Raw genomic sequence first — 17,090 nt, forward strand, 5'->3', positions numbered from 1 at the left:
CTCCATAACACTCAGAACCTCTTGCCATCACTGAAGTTTTCTGTCATAGGTTGTATGTGAGGTCATGGACTTGGCCTGTTTTTGTTTACAAGTACTCTCCCAACACCTAAAGAGCAGCATATGATTATGTATTACGATAACAGTCAATAATTCATGAGTGGTGAAGAAATAACATTGTCATATATATTAATATTCTACAACTATATGCTGGCCCATTCTCTGGCTAACTTTCATTATTTTTCTTTTCAATTAATAATTTTTCAGTTTCTTTTTTGACAGGAATTTTTATAAGTGCTTCTAAACAGAGTGTTGGCCTATACCATCCTGTTAACTTATAACAAGCAGATACCACATCATAGCATCAAACCTTGTTGAGACTCGTTTCTTAATTTGCCATGGAATGAAGATGTTCATATAAGAGTTTACACCTGTAAACGTAAAAGCAGTGCATAATAGATAGCCTTTTCATGTTCTGAAGTTAAATATTTTGATCAAATTTATGCTTTTTTTCACTTAGGTGAGTCTTAAATGAACTTTTAATTATTAATAACTTAATAATTATAGAAGACAAGCATAGCCCAGAGGAGATAGCATAGGATTGTTTAATTTCTTTAAAATGTTCAATCACTTGATAATCCTTCACAGGCTGACATGGAAACATTTAAAAGTGGTGGTGTAGTAATGTTGTATTCCAGTTGTGGGACAAAACACCCAACCAGAAGTAGCTAGTGGGGGGAAGGGATTGATTTTGGTTAACAGTCTCCAGAGGAGGCTCCATGACAGCAGGGACAGCGTGCCATGAGCAGAGGCTGACGTCGCAACAGCAGCAGGAGAGTGAGCCCAGCTCTAGCAAAGGGGAGCTGACTGTAACATACCTAAGCCCACCCCAACAACACACTTCCTCCAGCAAGGCTCCACCTCCCAAATTGGCATCAGCTGGGAACCAAGCATTCAAAACCAATGAGTTTATGGAGGGACATCTGATTAAAACCATCACCGAGAGTTGCTGTCATTGGAGAAAGAATTTACTATTTCATACATGAATTTTTCACCCATATTATACTAGTATAGTAGATGTGATTAAAAAAATTAAAAACTAGGAGCCAGGCATGGTGGCACATGCCTTGATTCCCAGCACTCAGGAGGCAGAGGTAGGAGGATCACTATGTATTGAGGCCAGCCTGAGATTACAAGTAAACCTGGACTAGAGTGAAACCCTACCTCGAAAAACCAAAAAAAAAAACAAAAAGATTATAGTATATGGTCCATCCACATTAGAGGAGACTTTGTAGGAGAGAGATTGATAGAATTCGAAGAATGAAAAGAGATTAGCCCAGAAGGGAGGGAGGGAGACAAAGAAAACAGGATTAGAAGTCGAGTTTCAAGGAGGTGGGAACTGCACTCCATAGTCAGAACACTGCCAGCACTGGGAAGTCTAAGGCATGGCATGCATGGAGAAGAATGGCTGGAGATGAGGAGTCAAAAGTGGTCTGAGTTAAGGCATGAGAAATGCTCATTTAGGAGCTTGGGCTCAGTTGATCTTTGGTGGGGTGACTTGCTGGGTTTTGAACTGGGAAATGAGCATCCAAGGTGGAAAGAAGCCCTTTGAACTTTTCAGTGGTTTTGAAACTGGCCACCCAACTTGTTCTTCAAATAAGAGCTTAAGTATTACCTTAATATCAAAATCACATCGAAGCAAAACTGCCCTGTAGAGGTTGGGGTGAAACACAGACCGTCAGAGCTTGGCGACGCCCACTCTTCCACCTTTCCCCTTTGCTCCTCAACTAGCACACCTCCAGGCTTTTCTCAACACACTAAAAGCAACGCTTTCCTATCATAGACTAGAAAACTGGTGAGGAAAGTTAGAGACTCTTAAATCGATTAATAGTAGAACCCACAATAGAACCAGGTCGAGCTTTCTCTCTGTCTCTCTCTCTCTTGATTTTTCAGACTCCTGCTTTTTTTTTTTTTTTTAATATAGTACTGGAGAAAAATACAGAAATCTCTCATTTCACAGGTTTAATAGATAAATACTACCCAAGTTATAATACATTTTCTACATTTAATAAATGATGAGTAATCTTATTTATGGAAGCTTTTTAATATTGAATCTTTTAGATTGGATCCTAGTTCACATAGTTTCCTGGCTTTTTGTTTGTTTGTTGCTTATTTTATTTTGTTTTTGTTTCTTTAGGTTGTGGAGAGTGTATCATGTTATGATCCTTCAACTGGATTTTTAGGAATTAGATATGGGGAGTTTTCTGCTAAGGTCTCTTGCTAATGGAATCTGTTCCCATTAAGTCTTGATAGTGCCTGGGTTTCTGACCCTGTTTTAAATAGTGTGTCATGGCTGAATCCTGTGATAATGGCAAAAGCAGCAGAATTGGAGTATGGAGAACTAGTTCTGCTCCCAAGCCAGCCATTAAATAGTTGAATAACATTTGGAAAGTTCACTCAAGCTCAGCTGTACAATGAGAAGGTTAAACTAAATTACCTCTCAGGCCTGTTCCAGCTCCTATCGTCTGCAATTCCAATCACAGCAAATGCTGTGCTCTATCTGTGAGTTGCGCCATTTTATAGACTACTATAAGCTGTCAGTTTTGGTGGTCCTCACAACTCAGGTGCTTTGTTACACAAAGTGGTTGATGATGGATTCCTGCAAAGAAACGCAGAAGTTAGAATTTGCTTATCAGGACCAAGGATACATGCTAAGGAGATGCGTTGTCCATGTGTAACCATTGCCTCTTGGGACCTGCAGTGCAGTTCCTTCCCCATGCACTTGTCCGTGAGCGGCTCAGCCTTGGAGAGCCACCGCGCTGATAGGAGGGTGCTGGCTACGAGCTTTGCTCATCGTGGTGAAATGGGATTTCTCAGAACGGGAGAAGGCTTTCCCCGTCCTTCCCTGAACTGCCCAGTCAGCCTTTGATTTCTCTGATCGTGGACTCCTGCAAGAGCCCTTCTTCTCTCTGCCAACCAGCCCTTCAAGTCAAGCTCTCCTGCTTTAAGAATAAGTGTGACACAATAAACAATGACATTATTATAGTGTAAGGACAAGACCTAGGAGTTAAGTTATAAAGCAGAACATTTTTTATTTACACAGGAATGTTTTAATAACCAGCAAAATTTTGGAAGAGAACTAGAAAAATAGTTAAAAGATAAATGGACTTATGTTTCAATGTTATGATTTTTCACATACACTAAAGTTCGTTTTTACTTTTTTAAATCCTTGGATTTCGGATAGGACCCTAGGAGAGTTGTTGGCGTCCTTTGGTCAACACATTTGTCAGGGTATTTTCTTTTTTCAGTGTCCTACTCTGGTTCCGTGAAGCAGGAACCTCATTAGCAATACATTCTGGGTAGGAGGGTATGATAGGCCGACTACAAAGGTCTTCTGTGTTGCCGTTGCCAGGATATAACACTCTCATGACGGGAGAAAAAGAAAACTTGCTGTGAAGGGGAAGCTTAGACATTATTTACTCTAAATATTGGAGCTTTCCATCTGAACGTTTACAGAGGCTGAAGAATTGTTGAATTTGGAGATTTTGAAATAAAAATCTCCAGCAAACTCTAAAAATGTTCCCACCTTAAAAACAAACTCTATTCCCTTCTGAGAGCATTTGCCTTCCATAGCTCCAGATTAGCCTATAAGTTATTTTCATCACAAATACCTTTCATGAAAAGACAGAACCCCCCCTCTTCTGGAGTGAAGCAAACAAAACACTGGCCCAGGGCTGGGCAGCCTGAGAACAGACTGTCATTTGTGGCGAGCTGGGTGGACTCTCCTGACCTCTTTAGATCAAGTCTACTTTGTAGGCTGCATCAGGTTAACGCAATGCGAAGCCTGAAAGGCCCAATCCGGTTCGCCTTGCAGTGTTCCAGAGGTGCTTGGAACTGACCAATTTAAATCATCTTTAACTCCAGTTTCTTTTTTAATTTTCTTTTACTTTGGCTTTATGTTATCCTATTTGAGTGAAAGCGGTAGAAAAGCATGTTACTAATTTTACCTCTTGAGACCCTTGACATGGTCTGCCCAAGCAGAATGTATTAAAACTCGTCATTATTTAGAGAGGGGTTACATAGAACAGAGATATTAAATCTTGGACACCTGTAGAAACAGGCTGTGTGCTTAAATGCCTCCTCATGTCCCTATCCAGGTGCCTGTCCCTCTCTCGCGTGGTAATATGCAGAAGTATGTAGATTGTCCAAGTTATGAGTAATCCTAGAGGTGGACCATGGGAAGACATAAATAAACCCGTTGTATGAGGTTGAACCATATGAAATTGCTTTGTGTGTGTCAAAGCTAGTGACTTATTTTCATGTGGTTCAACATAATTATTTCAATCTATTATCAATTATTATTTATTCCTCAGTTCACTTTTGTTCCTAACATATAAGCTAAATTCAGGCAAATTGGCAAACTATTGCTAAAACCACTTGAAAAGATTCAGTGGGTTCTCTGCATTTAATTTCCTCTTCTATAACATAAGGTAAAATCAATAATAAATGGCACCTGATTTACAGAACTGTTTTGAAGATTAAATGTGAAGGTCATGAGGGTGGGTGAAATTTGCTGAGATGAACAGACAACAGACAAACAGAAGAAGAAGCATTCCAATGTATTAATATGCATAAGTGTAGGAGTGTGCAAAATATGAAACTCAAGAAAGAGACACATGTTGGAAGCTCACACGTCTTCCTAGGGAAGAGGGAAATAGAAAGAAGGAGTAGGAGGTGGCTGTCAACAATTTAGAGGGACACTAGGGATGGTAATTTTTTAAATATATTTATTTATTTGCAAGTGAAGAGAGAGAGAAGAAATGGGTGTGTCAGGGCCTCTAGCCCCTGCAAACAAACTCCAGATGCATGTGGCACTTTGTGCATCAGGCTTTACATGGGTGCTGGGAAATTGAACCTGGGTTGTTAGACTTTGTAGGCATATGCCTTAAATGGTGAGCCATCTCTCCAACCCGTATTATTTTTAAGAGAAATGAATGAGCTCAAAGAACAGAGAGCATCCTGGGACAAAATCCCTCTGAGTTGTCAGGAAGGTTATGGATCTCTCACTGTGAGAGAAGCCTTTCTGAACATGGTGACATTAATCCTTCTCTGGTGGTTAGCCTTTCCTGGCATTTGATGAACTTCCTGCACCGGAGGGTAAGGCAGGTGCTTGTCTCCTAGAAGGTGAGAAGGAAACTGAGTGTGCTGCTGTCCTGGCTGCAAAGACTTGAGTGTGAGGCCAACCAAGTTCTTTTCATTCACAGTGCTCTACATTTTAAAGCATCCTATTTGGGGTGTGATTTTAATGAACCCCAAACAAGCTTAAAGTAGTGCTTAGCACACCATAAACACTCAGAGCATTTAGCTGTTATTAGCATTGTCGGTACTATCAGCATGATACTGATTTGTTCAGTGAATCTCATTTATTTAGAGAGAGAGACAGAGAGAGAACCACTGCAGGGCTTCTAGCCACTGCAAAGGAACTCCAGATGCATGTGCCACCATGTGCACCTGGCTTTACATGAGTTCTAGGGAATTGACCTGGGTCCTTAGGCTTTGCAGGCAATGCTTTAACTGCTAACCCATCTCTCCAGCCCCGTTCAGTGAATCTTTATTGACATGTGCCTTCATGGCCAGGTAAATGTCAGGTATTGGGTTCACATTTCTGAACAGGAACTCTCTCTCTGCCCACAACTTCTTATGGGCAAGGAAAGGGCCATTGTAATATAGTGTGGTGAGCAGGCCCAGCAGGTGCTGTGGACTTAGAGCACTCAGTGAGGCCATCTACAAGCTGACAAGCCTGGAAGCAGCGTCATCTAAGCCAGGCCCCAAAGGACCAGTGAAGTCACTCACCGAGGAAGAACCACAAGGAGCAAACTCAGCACGAGTGTAAAGTACAGAGGTCTGAGACCAAATAATTCACTGTGGCAGGAGCAGGGGACAGGGAGTGAGGCCACTATTCCCCTCTTACTCTTCTCTTGCTGCTGTGCGGGTTTCATCTTTTCCAACATGCCAAACTATGTGTGCGGGCTCCTGCAGACTGAGAGGTGCCTGCTGAAGGATTCTGACTGCACAGCCTTTGACCTAGTCCTAGGCAGGGACAAGGGGATCTATGATTATTGCTATATTCTGGTTTCCAGAATCTAAAACGATTTTTTAAAGAAATCGGTTAATAATGTCACATATAATAGTAACAGTAAAATGATTAGAAGATGGGCTAGGTAACCTATCTATCTGAATAATCAAAATGTACATTTTTCACGAACAGAGCTGCTTAGCCTTGAGTGAAGCATGACCATTAACAATCAATCTAGTTGATCCAGATGCTTCATTGCTAGCACAGAATAACCCAGTGAACACAAAAGATGGCAGCAGTGAGATCTTCCCAGCAGAGCTCCTCGCCCAGGTGAATCTCCCTTTGACCCACAGACCCACACAAAGCCAGAGATGTCTCTTCTGCTTATGAGTCCACAGTGAGAGTTTGTGTTCTGCAGTCTCTTATAGTATCAGAATACCTGCACACATGTTCATAAAGATAAACCTTGTGGAAAAAGCAAAATATCTACAATAAAAGAGAAGAAAATATGCCACATAGTGTCCTATCAAGATTCTGAAAAAAAAAATTTATAGGAGTTTTAAGATTTTTTTATTTATTAATTTGCAAAGAGAGGGGGAGAGAGAGAGAATGAGCACACCAGGACCTCTTGCTGCTGAAAGCAAGCTCCAGATGCATGTGCCACTTTGTGCATCTGGCTTTATGCGGATCCTGAGGAATTGAACCCAAGCTACCAAGCTTTGCAAGCAAGCGCCTTAACCTGTAAGCAATCTCTCCAGCCCAAGATTCTGAACTTTTAATAATAAAGGATCTACTTCACTGACTCTAAAATGACTGCTTACTATTTAGCCTAAGTGTTCTTGGGTTAGTTTATGATATTTAAAAACTGCTTGAATTGAAATATATATCTTTCCCTCCAATAATACCATGGCTAATTCTCTACTTGTGAGTGGTAAAGTCCCCATGAGTTCTTTATTGCAGGTTTTATTCTCATTTATGAGTTCCATGTTAAACTGTTAAATCAACGGACTCATCACCTTAGCCTTAAATTAGCATGGCACGTCATTAGGGAAGGCAGCGCTATGCATTTCATTGCTGCTTTTCAAAGTTATGTCATGTTGTCATGGCCTACATTTGTGCTCGTGTGTTACCACGTTTAATTTATAGGGAGTCTAGTTAATTTACAGCAAGCTCCTAGGCTGCTTCCTGTTGTTCATTATTTCCCTCAAAGCCCAACTATTTGGTAATAGCCAAGACCGTTGCTCTGTGTATTTGAAATATAGTGAAGCTGGAATGATATAGGATAAGAGGGCAAATGTTATAGCACTCGAAAACTAGAAAAACAATACAGCTTGAAATGTTACACTGCATTTTAGGACACTTTCACTGTATTTCCATAAATGCGTGAGGGAATTGTGTTGCAAATGCTTGAAACTATTTATTTTCATTTCTGACCAGATCTTCTAGCATTGAAGAAACCATGTCTAATGATCTCGAGTATTCTTAAAGAAAAGAAATTCTATTTTACATAATGGTTTGCATGTGTCAGTTCCCTCTGGCAGAAGCACTATAATTAGTGTGTCATCTCTCAGAGAAGAGACTGTCTGCTTTAAAGAGTTGATGGCCACATCTGACCACCGGAGCTCAGGACAGAACATGGTGCTTATGTTCAAAGCCCTCCCTCTTCACTCACTCATTCTCTCTCCTCCCTGCATTGACTCAAGCAGGAAAAGCACAGGGGAATGGAGTAGAATCAGCTTGCTTGCTTCCTTCCTTCCTGCCTTTTTTTTTTTTTTTTTTCCTTTCCTTCCTTCCTCACTGAGCAAACCATCGAGAAAGATCTTGGCATCTTGACATGAATAACTTTGCTTCAACTCTACTTGGAACCATTTGGGCAGCTTTCCCAAAAAGGAAAAGGTACAATAAAAAAAAGGAGTGTACTTCCTGTTTTACTCATAAAACAACAGATTTAGCAAAGACTCTCACTTCTGGGAACAGCCAGATTCCTCTCTGGAGACCCAAGATTGTAGGATATTACTTCCTTGCACAACTTTCATTGAAACTATTAAAGGACGGTCAGCTCAAGTGGGTGTTATGGCAGACAACATGAAGCTTTCTTTCAGTCTTGTTACTAAACAAGAAAAATGATGGTCTAAATGCTCAGTTGCCTTTGAGACCAGAGGGAGTAGACATCTATCTGTGAGCATAACTGTGGGTGTTAGACCTATAAATATATCTGATGGCTATGTATGTTGTAGGCATCTCACAAATGACACACACACCTTTCTGTCACAGTAGCCTTTGTTATGCACTAATGCTGGATATCCTGCAATATTTAGGAATGTGAACTGGCTGAGGATCAAGTGCAGCACATTTCAGGGCAATGTGTGTGGCTGCACAGGAGAGGCAGTGGGAAGTAATGAAGGGAATCATGCAACACATAAAGACATATCACAAGGTCAGCAAGTAAGACAGACTGTGCCTTCTGATCCTGCTTTGCATTGATTTGCATTCATTTTGAGTGCACTAGAGACTGTCTGCTATGTTGTATCTGTTTCAGTGGGTTCCAAACTGGCCAGCCCAGGATAAGCCTCAAACCCAGCACCAACTTCTTCCTACTCTAGTCCATGGCAAAGCCCTGTGAGAGAAGGGAATGGAGTCGGTGTGTGAGCTTATGTGACCTTCTTCAGAAAGTGTAGCATACTTATGTATACGTCCTTGTGATGGAAAGAGCCTTGAAGGCCAAAAAAAAAAAAAAAAAGAGTTCCTCAATCAGAACTGGCTGTTCTTGGGTTGTGCAAGAGAGTTGCAAGTTACACAACTGAATGGTACAGAATGAGTTCTGTGCTGGTTTCATTCTGATATTCATTTCAACAAGGACACATGTTTGTGTCCTTTCTTTCTATCTTGTAGATAAGCCAATACTATGGTTTATATCTAGGGTTTTTTTTTGAAATTCAAAGAATAAAACTAACATTGCCTCATACTGTGGGCTAGATTGTCTTCAAGGTATTTGGAAACAAGTTTCAGTTTCTCACATTTTTATTGGTTGATTTGAGAGAGAGAAAGAGGAAATTAAAAAATTAGGCATGTCTGGGCCTCTAGCCACTGCAAACGAACTCCAGACATCTGTCCCACCTTGTGTATCTGGCTTACATGGGTCCTAGGGAATCAAACCTAGGTCCTTTGGCTGTGCAGGCAAGCACCTTAACCACCAAGCCATCTCTCCAGCCTTTGAAGATATGTTTCTAGATTATGTAAATTGAATTTTTTTATCTTTAATATGAATAATATAAAAAACTATGTTAGGTATATTGTAAATGCCTGCATTTTTGCTTTCCTTTCCTGTGTTTAGGATTGCTTTTAACCAGGGAGAAGAATGGAGCCTCCTACAGACACGTTAAGCCCAATCACTGCATAGTAAGCTAATACCTTCCCTCCGAACGTGGCTTCGGGTCAGTTGTTTGTAAAACAAAGATAGTAGGTGAGAAATAGCATCAACTTGTGCTGGAGAGATGACTTACTGGTTAAGACAATTATCTGCAAAGCCTAAGGACCCAGATTCAAGTCCCCAGTACCCACATAAGCCAGATGTACCAGGTGGCACATGCATCTGGAGTTCATCTGCAGTGGCTGGAGGCCCTATCATTCCCATCCTCTCTTCTCTTAAATAATTTAATTAAATTAAAAAGAGGTAGCATCTACTTTATACAAAGTACTTGTCATGGAGGGGAAAAAGATTTATGTTTTGGCAGCATTTCAATTAAAAGTTTAAAAACATTGTATTTACTACAGGTATTCTTGTATGAAGTAATTTGTTCTCCAGATTAGGATGGGTCAAAAGAACATAAATGTTCAAAATGTTTTTCTTGTCTTCTTAGGTGCGTTGTGTCTTATGTGGGACAGCGCTTCTTACATTTTGTTTACTCTCAACTCCTTCTCACTTGAGAAATGTGTACATGACCCTGGGTATATCAGCATATAAAGTAGATGCACAAATTTTTACTGATAAGAAGTCAAGAAAATGTATTTTACTGGCAAAGTGGTTTAGTAGTTGAAGGCATTTGCGCCACAAATCTACAGACTGAGGTTTGGAGCCCCAGCACCCATGTAAAGCCTGCTGCAAAGTAACCCCTGTATCTGTTATCCAGGTGCCTTTGGCAGTGGAAGGCAGAACCATGAAAATCCCTAAGATCATGGGGCCAGCTAGCCTGCCTTCCATCCAGCAAAAGCAAGAGAGATCATATGTCAGACAAGGGTGAAAGGGGAGGCCCAACACCCTGAGGTTGTCCTCTGACCTCCACTTACTTACTATGGCATACACACATGCATGTATACATGACTGTCCACACACATAAACACAAACTTTAAAACATTTTAGGGCTGGAAAGTTTGCTTAGTGGTTAAGGCACTTGCCTGCAAAGCCAAAGGACCCAGGTTCAATTCACCAGGACCCATGTAAGCCAGATGCACAAGGTGGCACATGTGTCTGTGGTGTGACTCCCTGTGTCATTAAAGGTGCCTCCAGAGCGGGTGACATGCTGGAGCTCTGTGGTGTGACTCCCTGTGTCGTTACCTAAAGCCGAGCCCTCTCTGAACACATCTTGGCCAGGTGCAATGCATAACTAGGAGAGAAAGTGGAGTCAGTATGAGACAAGGGGAAAGCTGAAGAGGAAAGAAAGCGGCTGGGAAATGCGACTATCAGGGAGAGGTTTTCCAGCGCCCCCACAGCTGCTTTTTCTCAGGTGTCCATTTGCCTCATTCACTTTTAGACAGTCAGTTCTGAGCCTTTTTCTTCCTCACTAGGATACTTTGACAATTAGAAGTGAAAGGCTTTCGTCTGTTGCCAAAGCTGAGAAATGTAAGATATGGCATCTTTACATGAAATAGTTTTATAATGTCTGCAAATGATGGCTTTTCCATTTCATTTGGCACCCAAATGAGTACAAAATCACTGGGGCCTCTCTTCCGAAGAAAGGAAACAATCTTTGTCTCTGGCAGACCAAGTTGCTGGAAAGTGCTTGACAAGTCAAAATAATGTAAGGCAGTTGTTTATTTTCCTCTAGGAATGGTGCTCAGTAGGAGCTTATAATCTTGACCAAAGGCTCCAAGTTGAGTTTTTTTATAGAAATAATTCCAGATACCACATTTCATCAACTAAATCAATTAAACTTGGTACTCTAATATTTTATAACCTAAAGTTTATGTGTAGTTTTATTATAAGGTCATAATATACTATATAGTTTCCTTTTGAAAAGTCTGGGGGCTGGAGAGATTTCTCAGCAGTTAAGGTATTTGTCTGCAAAGCCTAAAGACCTGGATTCATTCTCCCAATACCCACATAAAGCCAGATGCACAAGGTGGCACATGCATCTGAAGCTCATTTACAGCAGTTACAGGACCTGCTGCTCCTATGCCCTTGTCCTCTGTCTTTATGTAAATAAATAAATTACAAAACTTAAATTATGAACCTGGATGTGATGGCACACACCTTTAATCCCAGCACTTGGGAGGAAAAGGAGTTTGAGGCCACCCTGAGACTACATAGTAAATTCTAGGTCAACCTACAGTGAAACCCTACCCCGACAAACAACAGATAAATAAATAATAAAGTTGGTTTACCATATTTCTACTTAACCAGCTAGCTTCAAGGAGAACATTTTGACAGGTTCCTTCAAGGAGACCTAGGACCAAGCAGGGGTGGTTGTTTCATCAATCTTCTCTCTTACTGCTTAGGGAATGAAGAGCTTGATGCATCAGTTCAGTGTTGGATTCGTTTCCCCGTGATTTTCTGAGTCCCTTTGCCACCAGCCATTAAGGCAGTGGCTATTAGCTCACACACGACCGACCGGTGCTGTGAGTCACAGCAGTGTCCCTCTGAGATTGCCGGTACCAGTGGCAGAATCTGTGTCCTACTCATCTCAACCAATTAAAAAAAAAAAAAAAAACTAACCTCACTTAAGTCCCTAGCTATTCGTCTAGTTTTATACTGCTCCTGTGTATAAATAAATTTTACACACAAATATTTCTAAATATTTGCCTAAAAGGCATCATTTAAAGGTAGTCAGAATTATTGAAACAATGTCTGAGGAAAGCTAAGGCAGTTTTCTCCACACTGTGGTCTCCACCTGGGGAGAAAGCTCCGTGCGTGTGGCGGTTGTGTGTCCACTTCCACCACGGGGGCCATGTGCACCATCTGCCGGTGGTCACAGTAGCAGCAAAGAAAGGACTTAGTCCTATGTAGTATTGCCACACTATCAGTAAGTAAGCGAGCATAATGGTGACTGTCTATGACTGGTAGTGATTGGAGGCCGAGGTTAGGGTTACTACCTATGCTCTATACACACACCTAAACAGATCACTGGTTGATTGAGTCATAGGTAGATATGTGTATGTAAAACCCAGAAGAAAATAAGTCAGCTTCTCTTGAAAAAGAGCCAAACAGCTGAAAAGAAGAAGGTTCAGTATTTTGGCCATAAACCTCCAAAAGCCATTTCTATTTGAGAATGTTTTTGTCTTGCTAACCACAGAGAACAGTTGGAGCAAGTGGATCATTTTTATTTCGATTGCTTCTCCGGCACTGGCCCTGAGGGACAGACTTGATGATCTAATAGGTCTTTTCCATCTCTAATATCTATAATTTTGGCTATTCTGTGGCAGCTTCTTATTGCTTTAAATAAGCCATCTTAATTCAAAAAACATACATCTGGATTTGACCTGCTTAATATATGTCAAGAAGTGTGTGTCCCTCTAAAGTCCCCCGGGGACCCTCTGAGAGACTAAAAAAATGGAAAGAAAGCAGGAAAAAAAAAAAAAAAGGAGGGGTGGGGAGGAAAGATCCTATGAGTCAAGCAAGTTTCTGTTGATTTTATTTAAGCTTTTATTTTTCAATAATGAGATTGTCCCCTAGGCCTTCTTAACATCATTTGTTGGTTGAAATTTGATCTGAGCGTTAGCCTATTTGTACTTGAGTAACTTTTAAATGACTAATTCTCTGTCTTGGAAGTTGTCGTGCCATCAACTTGCGTTTAGTTTCCCACACTGTCCTCATCCTCCCTGATGAGTCCTTGGCCTGTGTCCCCCCTGCGCCCCCTCAAACTTGACAGTCTGAGGAGGAGCTGCTATCTCTACATTGCTCCCAACGTCAACCGGCGGTGGTCCCGGCTAGGTGTGTTAGGTGCATTATCGCAGAGGCGTGAAGGCTGTCTTCTGCCAGCTGAGCGCCTCTCCATCGTGGTGAAGAGGCTTTTAGAAACCTGCAGCTGTGGGGCCGCTGTGCTGCACTGAGACCCTCCATGTGTTGGAAGAGCTGCGTGGAGATTTTTATGTAACAGGGAGGTCCTGTGAGCTGTTTCCAGTTAATGTCTTCTCCTGCTCCTCCGTAGTTACTTCCTGAGATTAGACTATTCTTCCAGTCAAGAATAGAAGACAGTGTCTGTGTGTCCTATAGAAGACAGTGTCTGCGTGTCCTATTGACCCTTTCTCCAGCCCCTTCCAGTTAAAAGCAGATCAAACCAGGAGAACAGCCAGCATTCAGCTCTACACTGTGTCTACAGAAGATTCTAGCATACTTTTCCAAACAAGAGCAGTACAAGTTTGTACATTTCTTCATTCAGCAAGTATTTGCTGACCACATGCTCCATCCCAGGCATGTCATTAAGATACATTAAACTCTTCCCATCTGTGGTACCCAGAGCTTCAGCTGTAACTTGGTTTCTAACATCACATTTAAGTTGAAATTAGTCACAAGGTAACATTTATTTCATTTGTTCACTTACTTAGACTTCCAGCCAGGCCCGGTGGGGCATGTCCCTGAATCACAGCTGCAGGAAGGCTGAGGCAGGACTGTGAGCTCCAGGACAGCTCGGACTACGCAGTGAGTCCCGGTCAGGGATTTTTTAAGTCCTCTTGGGCTCATTTGCCAGTATTTACCTTCAAAGACTTGTGGACGGAAGTGGCAGGGCATCCCCTGGCTTTAGGGCCAGGCATGCCAGTGCTGGGTGCCGGCTCTGTCACTGAGACTGAGACAAGTCATTGACCTTGCCACAGTTTTCTCGTCTAAAACATGTGTGGTAATCCAGCCTGCTTCCCAGAGTTATGGTGAGCTTCAGATGGCATCACGCTGGCCACGAAGCCAGTGCAGATACCCTCAGAAATGCATCGCTCTTGATGCCAGCCAGAAATGTCTCAGAAACTAGGCAGCTTGGACATCTTTAATATCTAACAGCTTCCTTGAGAGAGAAAGCTCACATATAAGCTAGCTCATAGGAAAACCCTACTTAGAAAAGACCACTTGGGAGCTAGGGGTATAGCTTAGTGGTATAGCACTTGCCAGGCATGCATGAGAACCTGAGTTCACTCCCCAGCTCTGAGGGGAGGAATGGGGAGACAAGGAAAGGCTAGTTGCAGGAATCCTCACAAACATACACAGAATTTGACTTCGTTGTTTTTCTTAACCACAAGGGATCAAGACAAAAGTGAGTTAAGACTGAAATGAACACGAAAGCCAAATGATAGGTTTGTTTGTTTATTTGTTTGTTTTAACCTATATTAGAGACTACATACCTGGAATGAACATTGCAGTTGATTTCTGGTTCTCATCCCAGAAATTAATTTGTCTAGGATGAAGTCTGGGTCTTAGGATATTTACAAAGTCCGCCAAGTGATTCTAATGTATCACCAACCAGCCACTATTGAGAATAGTTGCTTTGCTACAGGGATGAGAAAAGACCTCAGAAGTCTAGTTCTGGAGATAAAATTCACAGACACAGAGAGATGGCTGTCAGCCCTAGAAGAATATCTGTGCTAATAAATCAGTAGTGAAAATTACTGAAGCCCAATGGGTCTTGAGCAATAGTCTATGAACTTTGGATTGACACTTTACCTTGGGAAAAAGAAGAGCAACATTAGGAAATGCAACAGGAATTCCAAAAAACATTCCACGATTGTTAAAATGTCTATTTGGGAAGAACTTTCAGCTTGTAATCAGCTAGCTGTGAGGGAGCCAAGTGCAGCAGGTATTCATAAACACAAACGAAGAATGATTTTCACAACTCGTGTTCCCCGTAGTAAATATTTATGTAACAGCTAATCTGAGTGGTTGTAACCAATCACGGCTGATTCCCTTTCATGTGCAGACACTTTGATTGTGGCCAGACATGTAGTCTCAGGTCATTTACAAAAAATGCCCAAAGGAGGTTAAAAGAAAAACACATTCAGCAAGAAAAGCAGTGGCATTTTTATGCCTAGCAAAATATCTGTATCAGCTGTTGAGGAAAGTATGCAGCAATCAACAGAATCCGACAGAAAATCAAGAAAACGCTGCTATGCTGTCATTGGTGTGGAGGGCCTCAGTCCCCCGGCACAGTCTTGAGCTTTGCCCGAGTGCTTATCTCACTCTCCCTATAACTTACCAAGAAAACAGTCACAGGCACCTGCTTTCAAGTTCTACATTGCAACACAGGAAAGGCCAAGAAAGTTAAAACAACAGTACGGGTGAAACTCCATTCCTGATATGCAAAAATTAGTCTTTAGTCTTCAAAAACAATTTTTTTGTGAGGACTGAGGAAACCGCTCAGTGAGTAAAATACTTGCAATGCAAGTATGAGGACCTGAGTTTGAGCCCCACAACCTACGATTTATTGTTTTTTAATCTGGGCTTAGTGGTGCTTCCTGCTTATCCGTGTGCTGAGGAGGCAGACAGGGAATCTCGGGGATTCACTGGTCAGCCAGTCTAGGTCACTTGGTGAGCTCCAGGTCAATGTGAGACCCTGTCTTGACAAAAACAGGTGTATTGCACCTGAGGAAGTGTACCTGAAATTGTCATCTGGCCTCCACACACATGTACACACACACACACACACACTCACTCACTCACTCACTCACTCACACAGTTTTGTTTTCTAATTAGGAAACAAAAAAAAAAATTCAGAAAGGCTAAGATGTCTATATTTTAACCAAAGCCCTTTCTCTTTTTCTTGGCAGTGAGTACAACTGTCCTGGTCTCTCCTCCTTTTCTAACATCTTCCTATTCCAAACCCTGCTGCCTCTTCCCCCATGAGTGCCACATACTCTGCTGAAGGGCCCCAAAGCTCCTCCCGGGCTTTGCTGGTGTCTCGGTTATTCTGCCGCCCTCTGTCCTGATGGCTATACTTAGCCCATCAAGATATTTATAACAGCCAACTTGAAGAATTCAGCGAGCTAGCTGTGACATCCTGAACTGGCCTCCCAGTCAGAGAAGGACATCACTCAAAGTTGTCACCATCAAGTCCAAGTTAGAGTGGAGAGAGAAGGCAGGGGTGGAAGCCCAGTGACATTAGGGACCAAGGTCAGGGATGCTACAAGGATAGTGTCCCAAAGCCAACTCTGCTCCATGGCACAGCCTCGAGGGGCCTGCTGTACACTGTGACTTCAGGCAGTATAAAGAACACTTTACAGTCCTGCAGTGGATACTGGTTATATCCCGGGATAGCTGGTGCAAGGATGGCTTATTCCAGTGTGCCTCAGGTCATGATTAGCTAGCACATAGTACGCTTTCAGCGAGTGGCAAAGTAAATTGAACTAATTTGCAATTATATGCACAGTTTACCTTGCTTTAAAAAAATAACTCTAGCCATATAGCTTCTTCAACTAGACTTTTTTAAAACATATTTTTATTTAGTTACTTATTTGCAAGCAGAGAGAATGGGCACACCAGGGCCTCCAGCCACTGCAAACAACCTTCATATTCATGTACTACTTTGTGTATCTGGCTTTACACATGGGTACCAGGGAATCAAACCTGGGTCATTAGGCTTTGCAGGCAAGTGCCTTAATCACTGAGCCATCTCTTTGGCCCTGAACTGGACGTTTGTAATAAAAGCATAGTAGGCTGCCAAGTAGGTAACGAACAAGCTCCTAAACTTACTAAGTATTATTTTTCTAGTACTCTTCTCACTTTAATATTCCATTCATCCCCCCAAAGCCACATTATCTTCTTGTTTCATTTTACTGATGTATAAGTTGTACTTGGTAAAAATTCACTCTTTTTTTTTTAATT

At 41.8% G+C, this 17,090-nt stretch overlaps 1 protein-coding gene across 3 annotated transcripts in view; it reads left to right on the top strand.

Moving 5' to 3' along the window:
- Supt3h (SPT3 homolog, SAGA and STAGA complex component) overlaps positions 1-17,090 on the top strand; it is a 400,501-nt gene that overhangs the window by 360,212 nt on the left and 23,199 nt on the right. For 2 of the 3 annotated variants that reach the window (XM_045157593.1, XM_045157595.1), the window contains one exon: positions 13,835-13,922. The exons of the other annotated variant lie outside the window; for it this stretch is intronic. In XM_045157593.1, the coding sequence (XP_045013528.1) occupies positions 13,835-13,903 (69 nt within the window). In that variant the 3' untranslated portion in view covers positions 13,904-13,922. Of the gene's footprint in view, positions 1-13,834; positions 13,923-17,090 lie in introns of those variants that run through there. 3 annotated transcript variants of the gene reach the window in all.

The sequence above is a fragment of the Jaculus jaculus genome, chromosome 8, assembly GCF_020740685.1.
Source record: "Jaculus jaculus isolate mJacJac1 chromosome 8, mJacJac1.mat.Y.cur, whole genome shotgun sequence".
Classification (NCBI taxonomy): Eukaryota; Metazoa; Chordata; class Mammalia; order Rodentia; family Dipodidae; genus Jaculus; species Jaculus jaculus.